At 39.3% G+C, this 11,774-nt stretch overlaps 1 protein-coding gene across 1 annotated transcript in view; it reads left to right on the plus strand.

Annotated features, from left to right (window-relative positions):
- The first annotated feature begins 355 nt into the window (after positions 1-355).
- The window catches only part of SIM2 (single-minded family bHLH transcription factor 2), a 65,108-nt gene continuing 53,689 nt past the window's right edge, over positions 356-11,774 (plus strand). The window contains exons 1-4 of the mRNA XM_019557108.1: positions 356-386; positions 1,473-1,555; positions 4,389-4,478; positions 10,721-10,829. Coding sequence (XP_019412653.1) covers positions 356-386; positions 1,473-1,555; positions 4,389-4,478; positions 10,721-10,829 — 313 coding nt within the window. The remainder of the gene's footprint in view (positions 387-1,472; positions 1,556-4,388; positions 4,479-10,720; positions 10,830-11,774) is intronic.

The raw sequence follows: 11,774 nt of genomic DNA on the forward strand, positions 1-11,774 counted from the left end.
CCCGGCGTCCAGAGACTCCCGCCGCACGGCCCCGCACACGCCGCCTCCGCACGGGCTCGCGGCGCTTGTTGCGGGCCCCGGGCTGCGGCTCCGCGCACACGGTGATTTGTGTGCGCGGGGATATAGATATATCCATATCCACATCTATCTAGATATAGATATCTATCTGTCTAGAGATAGCGATATTGATAGATCTATATATCTTTACATATATAGATATATATAAATGTGTGTATGTATATAGTTATATGTACACACACGTATATATTTGTGCAAGTGCGTGCAAATGTGTGTGTGTGCACATCACTATGTGTGTGTGTAGTATAAACATATCTGTATATGCACGTGTGTGGATATGTATAAATTCTGTGTGCGTATAGAGACAGGTATGTGTGTATGTATCATTGTATATATAATTATAATATGTGTGTGAGTGTATGGTACAAGTATCTGTGTGAAACTATCAATATATGTATACATAGTTGCTAGAGGCTGGAAGGGACCTTACAGATCATCGGGTCCAGCCCCGCTGCACTCGGGCAGGAAAGATTGTTTGTGTGTGTGACTATTATAATATAAATGTGCGTGTGTATAATTAGGTAGATAGATGCGTGTGTCTGTAATATTTATACTACATGCATACATGCTGTGTGTGTGTATATAGATGTACGTACATCCATATGTGTGCGGTGCACGCTACCCCACGGGGTCGCAGGCCGGCGGTGTCCCGCGGAGCCGGGCAGGACTCGGCCGCCCCCGGGGTTTGCTGCGACGAAGCGGAGGACTCGCGGCGGGGCCGGGAAGAGGGAGGCGCCCGGCGCCCCGGGGCTGGAAACCTGCCGGCCAGCCCGGGCGCCCCTCCAGCAAGGCAGCAGCCCCCTGAACGCGCGCGCCCCACGACCCGGCTGAGGACCGGGAGCCGGCAGGCCCGCAAGGAGCAAGCCCCAGGGGCGGGCGCCGGGAGAAGGCTCCGGGCTGAGGCCGGCCCGTGTGGCGCTGGTGCCTGCGGGGTGCCCGCGGGAGACGCGCTCCCCGCTAACGCGCTGCGGCCTGCCCCGCTTCGGCCTCGTCTGTCCCGCTGCAGACGGCGGGAGCACGGGACAAGTGGCGGCTCCGCGCCTGGGCTCCCGCGGGCGGGAAAGCGGCGGAGAGGAGCCCGCGGGCCGGGCCGGGAGCCCGCAGGGCGGACAGGGACAGGGCTCCTCCGTGCATCTGCCCCCCCACCTTGCACAGAGATTCCCCCCCGCAAAAATGAAAGGCGCCAGCCCGGGGCAGGGACTTGCTGGCCCGGAGCTAGCGAAGAGCCTCAGCATGGGCAAGCACCGCCGGCTCGGAGCAAACGAGAGCAAGCCGGGGAGAGGCGACCCTCCCGCCGGGCCCGGAGCGGGGGTTGGTGCGGGCTCGGGGCCGCCGCCGGAGGGGAGAAGGGCTCCGCTTGCCGCCCGGCCTCACCGCTGCCGCTTGCTTTGCAGGGCTGGGGGACGCCTGGGGCCAGCCCAGCAGGATCGGGCCCCTGGACAACGTGGCCAAGGAGCTGGGCTCGCACCTGCTGCAGGTAGGCGCGGGGACTGGGGGGGGGTTCAGCGGCACAGGCAGCCGAGGGTCCCCCGGGGTAGTTTGGTGCGGGCAGGGCGGGAGGCAGAGCTCCCCACAGCAGGGGAGAGCGAGCGGCGCCCCCCACATCCGGATCCCGGCTCCTGCGCCCTCGCACCTGGGCATCCAGGTGTGACTGTGCCGGGCCCGGGCAGGGCTCTGCCCCGGGGGGGCAGTCAAACAGAAACGATTGCATCTAAAAAAAACGATATGGCAATTTAGTGCCGTTCCCCGAATATAAAAACCTAGTAAAAGGTGATCATATAATGGTTCGTTTTACAGGAGAAGGTTCATTTCTGGTCAGAGAGCTGTTTTATGCGCGCGCCCCCCCCCCCCAGTTGTTCCCTGGGCTGGAGATTAAAAAGCAAATCCCCCTCGGATGTGTGAAGACTGCAAAGCGGTTTGCAAAAACTTTCCTCGATCGTCTAGTCCGCATCTCCGCGGGGAGGTGCATTTCAGAGGTGCCTTTGCCGCTCTCCTTTCCAGGCTGCTCTGTAGCAGCTGTTTGCACCGCGGCACTTGAAGCCTCAGTCCGATTGTGTTAGGTACTGCTGTGTGCTTCCCTTCGAAAACGCTCCCTAACTGATCCAATACCCGAGGAGGACTGGGTGTAATTGTAATTGAGTGTAAATGGTTGTACGGTATTCTTGTCTTTGCTGCTCGGAAGACAAGACACGGGAGGGAGGCGAGTGATACCTTTTGACGATTTTTTAGAGGGACGATTAGTCCCTAAATCTAACCTTAGGGACTGATCCTGGTAAAACTCTGCCGCCCCTCCTCCCCCTTGGTTTGGACAGATACAAGATGCCGAGTTTCATTAGTCCCATCTCTGTTGGTTTTGTAAGATAAATAGAACAACAGAGGTTAATAAGAGAGGGAAAAAAGGGGAAACAGGTTACTCAGAAATGAAGCGGGCTTAGCTGAGGTTTGAGATGAAAGTCAGAGTGATTTTATTTTTCCCTTTCTGTCATAACACCCTTGTTATTGTAAGTCAACTTTAGAAAACACCCTTTTCTAGAAAGAGAAAAGATCTTTCATTAATGGTTTGCAGCAACTGTAGCACTGCTCTAATAAATGTATTTTGGCAAGGCTGGGTAGTGGTGCTCCTGGAGGTATTCCCAACGAGCTGCTAAATATGCATTTTAAATTTTATTTTTAAATTATTTCAAGCATGGGATCACCTATTTTGGAACCACTGGTTTACCTCAGAAATTTCATGTGCAGTTATATAATACAATGTTTGCTTGTACACTAGTCACCTAATCTTAGCCTTTCTGTATTTTGTATAGTGCCAAAACAGTTAAGTAATAGCATATACTTATTACTTGTAAAATTATTTTTTAAAATAGTTATTTCTATGAATACTTAACATTTTTATAAAACCAGCAGTTAGTGAAAACTAAGTTTTTTAAATAGCTCTTGCTTTCAACTTTAAAATATTTTTGTAGCTGTGCTAGAAAACCCTAAGAAGACGGGTTTTTAATTAAAGTACTATCACAATTTAAGTACAGTATGGAGAAGCATTTGTCAGCTTACAATGAATATTACAGCAAAACTGTGTTTTAGGATGCAGTGATTTCTTTGCCATTTAAATATCTCAACAAGGTTTTGTTTGTTACACAAAAAGGTAAAAAAGCATAGGTAAGAGTAATCTGGTTTCAATTACATGCTATAAAATAGTCAGTAGGCCAAAGAATAATTTAGATTTTTTTTATTGGGGTAGCATTGTAAGAGTGGTGCATACAGGATTTTATTGCTTTCCTCTTGGTTCAGTATTCTACAATATAAATTAGCAAATAGAAAAAAATCCCACTTGTTTTATCTTTGTACTTTTAAAAATCAGCTTCCTCTTTCCACATTATCTTTTTTCAGTGAGCCTCATATGTATGTATTTTAACCTTTTAAAAGGTGATTAGGGATATGAAATATTTCCGTTTTTCTTGAATCTGGCTAGGAAAAAATAAGTTGCATTAAAAGTACCTGAATCTGACTACACAAAAATCAAGGTACTCATTCATTAGTTGCATTGTGTCCAGCTTTGTAGTTTTCATTTGTATCCTATCAGTTTTTCTTCTCTGAGATACCTATATACAAGTAACGTCTCCAGGCTTTTACTTGCATGAGTAATACTTGTTTCTTACTTCATGTAAGAGTTTGGGTTGGAACATAAGTTTCCATAAACTGTTCCTATTAGTTAAGATTTCTAGATTGCAGTATTACAGATGAGCAACTATACGTGTCACTTTCAGTTTGATTAAGAGTCTCATGTTGGTTGGGTTTTTTTCTGAAATTTTCACAGACCGTTACATCCCTTGTAAGTTCAAGATAATTACATAGCAGGCAATCCTTTGTTCACAAAAGTATCAATAAAAGATAGTCAAAAGAATTTAAAACGTTGCTTAAGGTATCATTAAATATATTGCAAATAGCAGTAAGCCCTTTCTGCCAATTACACCATAAAAAATGACCTGTATAGTCATGGATTTTCCCCTAAGTACCACATAACTCAGGATTTGTGCTAAGTACTAAAATAACCAGAATCAACAGGAGAATGTTATCTTAAAGTAAAGCAGTAAAGCTAGCATCTGCAAGTAGAGATTGAATTAAATTTCACAAATTTGTATGTGATAGTCTTCACAGGGAAACCATGAGTTAAAGTTGTACTTTGAATAATGTATTTTCTGCTCTGGAACAGTGGGATAAAATCTTTCTTCCAAAACACCGTAAAATATTTAGCTTGCATTATCTACAGGGAGATCTTTCTTTCTTTCTTTCTTTCTTTCTTTATTTTGCAGACATTGGATGGCTTTGTTTTTGTGGTAGCAGCTGATGGAAAAATAATGTATATCTCAGAAACAGCATCTGTACATCTTGGTCTTTCCCAGGTAGGAGTGACTTTCTGTCCATCTGTTAAACAGTGAAGTTTGGATTTACAAGTGATGGTGACAATAATATCTTCCCCTGAACAAAGGGGGTTTTTTTCCATAAAAGAAAACATAGTATTTGAGTCATTTATTTACAAATGCCAAGTGATTGTCTTGCCTTATATCATTTCGTGTGTTTTTTTTTATATTTTGCTCTTTATTACCTTTAAGCAGGGTAATAAATAATATTTTTTTGCAAATTACATTTTGAGCCTGAAACTCAAACCTACTGCCTTTGCAGTAATATACATTTCAGACAAAAGTTGAGATTTTCAGTCTGTACCTTTTTGGATGGTGTACAATATTGAGAATTGCTATGAAATAGAAAGGAAATCTGATGTAAAACATGAGTTTTATGGTAAATGTGCTATGGCAAAGGGGAGCAGATTTATGAGCGTTCACATGGAATTCAGGGTAATTTTTCCTGAGTTTTTCCAGCTCAGTGGTCTTTTCAGTAAAGCATTTTATATGGTTGTGATAGAACTCATAAAACTCTGTTTACTACTGTTCTGCACAAGTAGAAATTGGTTGTGTATATGCCATTTTTTAAAGGACACTTCTAATATTTTTTTAACTTTTACAGGTAGGTACGGCAGAAAATAGAATGATATGTATTGTAGAACATACATTTTAATACTTTTAGTTGAAAATATATTGCAGAAATTTTCAGACAGTACCTGATCTAAAAGACCAGTAGAAGACTTTCATTGGTATCATTAGGGTCTGGATCAGACTCTCAAGAAAAAACTTTTCTGTAAGGAGTATCTTTCATATCTGCTATATACCAAGTGTTTTGTAAAAATGAATAAAGCAGGGAGAAATGAATACTAGCAGAGGGAGGGAAATGGAGAGAGAAGAAAAGTGTGCTATTCTTTCAGTGGCGTTTGGAAGAGTTGGTGAAAAAGATACAGGAAGGCTGTCCCTGGGACCAAAAGCATTGAGTCCTAGGGATTAAACATGCAATTTAATTTTCAGTTGTGATTGATGTTGCTTTTATAGTGGGAAAGTATACAAATCTTTTGGGTGCATTTTTTACAATTTTGCTATTCATACCTTGTAGCTATTAGAAAAATGAACTTTAATAGGTCTGAGAAGTAGATCTTGTATTATTATCCCAAAAGGCTGCTTGTTAAATCTGAAGAAAACTTCTGATATTTTTGTAGTCTCTATTAAAATAAAGTTTGATAATTTGAAACTACTCAGTGCTTTGTATGAATATTTTTTCTACAACTTCTTATATCATTCCAAAGATAATTTTGTATTTTATCTATTTCTCAAATCTGCTGTGGCATGAGGTTTCTCAAAGTGAAATATTTCAAAGTCTTTAAAATTGAAATAATACTGTCCTGTTTTCCTGTATCTTAAATTCTGATTTTAATGTCTTTCTTAAAGCCTTTATACTCCCATTTGCTAAAAGTTCTATAATGAACACAATAAGTGTGATCCCAGTTAAGTAGTCTAATTATTTTAAAACTGTAGATGTTCCTATTAGCCATCACTGAAGTTTTTCTCTTTTTTCTCTGTATGAGGTACTGTTGCTTACTCTGCTACCAGTCTTTTTCTTTAGATTTTTGCACTAAAGTTGCTTTTGTTTTGTTTGGTTTTTTTGCTTTTGTAGAAGTAATGAATTGTCAGGACCTTGTAGGCTGTGATCAATACATCCTAGCAAAATCTAAGCACTACAAAATTAATAGGAGAGAGTAAAGTAAGCTAAATATGCTACATTAAAGAAGATGGGCTGAAGTTCAGCCCTGTGCAGGAGACTACTGAACTATTTAAATCCTGTAAACCTTCAAGAGGATACTTATTCTGGCCCTCTGACAGGGGTGAATTTCACCCACTTTCTTTAGATGCATCTTTATAAACTCTAGTTGAAATCCTTTGCCCAGGGAAGGACTGGATGATTTTAGTCTGTCAAGCTTACTGAAGCAAGATCCATCAGCAAATTATGATTACATCTTTAAACAGGAGCTGTTGCCTTGAACTAGTGGGAACAATATAGAGCAAAGACAATGTGTGAAATTAAGGGTGGCACTTAGGGAGCAGTATTTTACATTTTGTTTTAAAGGCCATTGCTACAGGGTTTGATAATTAATCCTGCATAAGGCAACCCCAGACATTACCTAGTATGCATTTTTTCCTTTTATTTGTATCAGTAAAATACTGACTGGGAGCCTGAATAATATATTTTTTTCCTTCACTCCAGAAACAAAATGCTCAACATCCCCCTTCTCAGCAGTATTTGCTATATCATGACATCTTTTCCCACTCTCTACATTTTTTATTATTATTTTTAAGGTACAGTTTTCTTTTAGACACTTTAATCCTAGGACAGATATACATGGATCTCAGGGGTTTATTTTTTAAAAGGTCTGTGCCAAGTGAGGTCCTGTTTTTGCTTCCCTTGAAGTCGCAAGGAATTTTGCTATTGATACTACCAATAATAGTGGGATTAGCCCCTAGCAGCAAATTCTGCAATTTTTCCTTATCCAGTCATAATCCTACACTGTATTTTCAACAAGAACTCTTACATCTGAGTGCGGGCTCAGCTTGGATTGGCTGGAGTGCTCTGAGTTATTGATGATGATTTTCTAAAACCTCTTAGAATTTTTGTAAAAAGACCATTTTTTAAAACATTTTGACAATTACTATTCTACAAATTGTTTTCCAGTTAAAGTGCAGTTTTTTTAAAAGATATTTGCACTACACTTAAAATGCCTTTAAAAACATTTACAAGATATTCTTGGAGTCCTCTGATAAGTTTCAGCTGATCTTGATTTTAGCTTCAGCAGAGAGAACAGTGCATAACTTACACCATCTTACACAACTCTTATTTTTCTCCATTAAGTCTGTGTCCCCTGATGTATTTTCTTGCAAAAATACCAGAAACAGTATTTTTTAGAAGTCCTATCATTGTGAAAATAGAGGCAAGATTTGGGGTTACCCTGCCAATAAGAATAGTAAATGCTGCAGATCAGACCCTCATCTCGCGTAAATCGGCATAGCTCCACTGATTTTAACATAGCTCCATTGATTTTTACCAGCTGAAAAGCTGATCCTATATCTCCTTTTTCCCTGAATAATAAATGGACTGAATTCCCTGATGAAGTTCTTTTTTTAAACTTTTAGATTTATATTGATTTTATTTCATGAACCCTTGATTTGTGTGTTAGCATTTTGTAACGGAAGGTTCTATAAATACACATCACATGTCTGCAAATGTAGGGGCGTCTCACACACATTACAAGTGGCCTGTGTGAATGGTATCTAACAATCCTTCGAGCAAATCCCTTATTTATTTCTATTGGCACATCAGTTGAAAAGTTGATAATATGAAATAAGCTATGCAGTTTAGTAGTTGTAAATATATACATATAGATATTGCTGTCCACATGTTTTGCAGCATTGAGGGAAAAGCCTTTAAAAAGAATTAGACAACAATTTTGAAAAATAGATTTGATCATTTTAAAGTTTAGACCTGCTTCCTAGCTCTTTCCCCATTTCATTAGAGAAAGAAGCTTATCTTTGATTTTTTTCACAGATCTTTGAATATTGAACTGAAAACATTTGAAACTTACTTTCATTCAGCAAAATATGTAATTATTTTATGCAGAATCCACTTACTTAGTCCTCTGTTTATTATGAATCATTTCTTGGCAGGAAGATACCTTACAACTGAGTTACACATAAAAAAGCTTTTAGTAGGAAATAAATAAATTTGGTAGTAAGTAGGTATTTACAGATATAAAAATCCTGTATCCAAAGGGCTAGTTTAATAAACTGCATGCATAGAAGTTTTATGGATTCAACCAGTAATTTATTTTTAAGTGTTCAGTATTGTATTGTGGGGTTAGAAAGTATATATGCAATGTGCACAACAGGAGGCTGTGGTCAGTTCAAATATTAATTCCAAATATGGGGGGTATTTGACTATTGTTTAGCTCCCAATTTTCTCAGACGGCTTTAGTTTTCCTACATTCATTTTGCAATTAATAAGCCAAATTTTGCCCTTAGTAATATATGTGTAATCTAACTGGTTTCACCAGCACCGCACACAAGAGTAAAATTAATCTCCCTATGGATGATACAAAAAAACTAATTATTCATTCAATAAAACATTTTATTACTATTTTTTTAAATAAAATCTAAATTACAGCGTGATTAAAATTGTGACCAGAAGCCCAACTCTGCAAATCCTTCTGTGATTAGTCCCTACTTCTGTGTGCAGTTTTGTTTATATCAACAGAGATACTTTTGCAAAAGTAAGGGATACTCATATGAGCTTGATTTTTGAAGTATTTGACTCAAGTCTAGGATTATGATTGTACTCAATAAGACTAAAGATGTAATAAGGGTCTTTTGGATTATCCTAACTGGTCTTTAGTTTTGCTGGACAGTGAACAGAGGAAAGCCTTTAAAATGGAGGCAGTTGGCATGAAAACATCTTCCCCTATGACATTTTTTGAAACAATATTGTTTGGTCCAATCGGGTGTATTTCACAGGCAAAAAATACTCTTCTGAAACATTATGGACTAAGGATAAAATTCCTTTTAAGGTGGGACTGCTTTTATGGTTTAGACCAGTGCAATACACAATATCTAATACATGGTCAATTTGCTTTTTCAAGAATCATAATGGTATATGCCTGTGTGTGTTTATGAGAGTCATGGAGATGGCAGTGAAGAAATGGTACTTCTGCCCAAATATTATTTAAAAAAACATGAGTCACAGAACAATTCACTCTTCTGAACTCTAAACCTTCTCCCAGATGCAGAACTTAAAACATAATGAACTAACATTGCTGTGCCCACCTGTTACAATTCTGAAGAGGAACAGTAAAGAATTCTTAAATGTTACTCATTGGGAAATGATTTAACCAAATTAACATTGTTAATTCTGTATCTTTGCTTTTCATATGCCATGAAACTTTATTTAAAGAAATAAGCAAATGTTTGTTTGGAATATCAAATAAGTACCAATGCTTTTGATTTTGCAGGGAGGAGTGGAAGGGAACAGTGGGGGAATAAATGACTAGAAAGAATTAGTTTGTCTAGTGCTGGGAAGAAACATTCCATGAATAATGCAGAAAATGGAACTATGAGAGACATTTTCAGGAAAAGATTTGTGGGCGAGACAACTTCATTTATTCCAAAGAAAAGGCAACTTGCACATCTTAGCAAATCAGTTGGATTGGCCCAGAAGAATAGGTTAAATTACTTCAACTCTCCGCTGTGTCTGATCTTTGGGGCCCAATGCACATCAGGCCACATTGAACAATTGGGCAGCCTGACACTAATTTAAAACACAGGCTCAAAGTATTGGGTCTCTACTTAAATCAATTACTGCATCTATCTGGAGACTTTTTGTTGCTGCATTTTTACAAGTGCCAAACGGAGTTAGCAAAAGGACATAGGGTGCTTGCTAGCTTATAACAGCACTTTCCACTTTTTAAGTTTTTATTATGTGCATGGTATCTAGAAAGGCAGGAATATGCACATCCATGCATGAACAGAGGTTCAGACTGAGTGAGAAACAGAAATACAGTATATTGCTGAAATTTAAGACACTGCCGAACTGGTGTACTATGTTATACTGCACATTTGCTTGAAGCGGGATTCAGTGCCTATTGAGATCAGTGGGAGTATATCCACTAGTTTCAACCCTAAATAAGAATTTGATTATATTTTTGGATGGTATTAGTCAAAAGACAAAGGATATATACCAATGGGGTGGCTTGGCTGTTAACGCTTAGATGATGATAAAACCTGGTTGATGGTTTCTGGAAACATTTACATGTTAATATTTTTATCTCCTGTGATGCTTTGAAAATTTAATACTGCTTATGGAGATATTTTCTCCCCTTTTTTGAAGCAATCTCACATTTGTAGGGCTGTGTTGTTTAATCTGTTCACTTGCCAGTTGTCTCTACTTGCGACTCCCCTGTGTCCAGCATGACATCAGAAAAGCTTGCAAAATCCCTGAAAATACTTGTCACTGAGGAAGAAATGATTCAGTTTAACAGGGGTAATTTGGGCTATGTTATAAACAACTTAAACTTTGGAGTATATTATAAAAACTTAAAACTGTATTATAAAGTATAATGGACAGTGTACAGGGGACAGATACAGAATATGCAGGTCACTGAAGAATGCCTTATAATACAAGAAAAATTCTAGATGTACTTTCTAATGTTTTTTCACAGGTGGAGCTTACTGGAAATAGCATTTATGAATACATACATCCTTCTGACCATGATGAGATGACAGCAGTTCTTACAGCTCACCAGCCTCTTCATCCCCACCTTTTACAAGGTACTGATGAGCTTAAAAATTAATGCAAATCCATATGTTCTCCAATAAATTGTAGCATGCACAAATGCAGAATAGGCAAAAACCAATGCTGTAGCCTAGCATTTTAGTTTGTAGAAGTGTAGCTACTAAGATATGTTAGGTTTATTAATACTTTTCATCCCAAAGTATCCTGAAGCATATTTTAAATTAAATATTAAATAATCTTTAAACAAGGATCATTTCGTCCATCTCAGTTTGTTAGACACATCTGAGGTAAAAAGTTGCAACTGTTTAACTGTGCATGCATAATTACATGATACACTTTTAGGAGATGAAGTTGAGAGGAAACTGTTAGACAGTTAAAATGACAAGGACACTGCTGATGTTCTCACTGCAACACTTAGATCTAGAATTTGGATCAGACACTAGTCAATACCCCTCTTTTTCTGAAAACTGGAGGAAGTTTTCATAACTACCAGTGGTTGTGGATTTATTATTGGTGTTTCATTTAAAAGATGGCATTTATAGTGCTCCTTTACCATCGTGCTGGGGCCTTGAGTCATTACTGACTCAAGGGAAAAGTGTCACCTTGTGAATTGCCATACTGCTTCTTGCAGATATGGAGGTAGAGTTGGGTGGGACTCTCACTTTTTTGATCCAGCATGATGCTACAAGGGGTAAATTTGTCAAAGAAGACAACAACATTTCCATTGACTTGATGACGTGGCTTGGACTGGAATGTCTAGTCTACACTAGGCGTGTTTTGAAGGTATGTGCAGACATTATACCTAAATCGGCCTAATTAGAGTTAGGTCGATCCACATGCTGATTTGTACAGACATTTGAGGAGGTTAGATCAGGCAAAAATGGCTGGCTCTACTTAACTTAATTCACCTCAAGAGATAAACTTCTAACAAATGCCCACACACATTCAGAGTAGAGCCCTGATCCCCTCTTAACCCCTGG

This window comes from Crocodylus porosus, unplaced genomic scaffold (genome assembly GCF_001723895.1).
Source record: "Crocodylus porosus isolate Cpor-Errol unplaced genomic scaffold, CroPor_comp1, whole genome shotgun sequence".
Taxonomy (NCBI): domain Eukaryota; kingdom Metazoa; phylum Chordata; order Crocodylia; family Crocodylidae; genus Crocodylus; species Crocodylus porosus.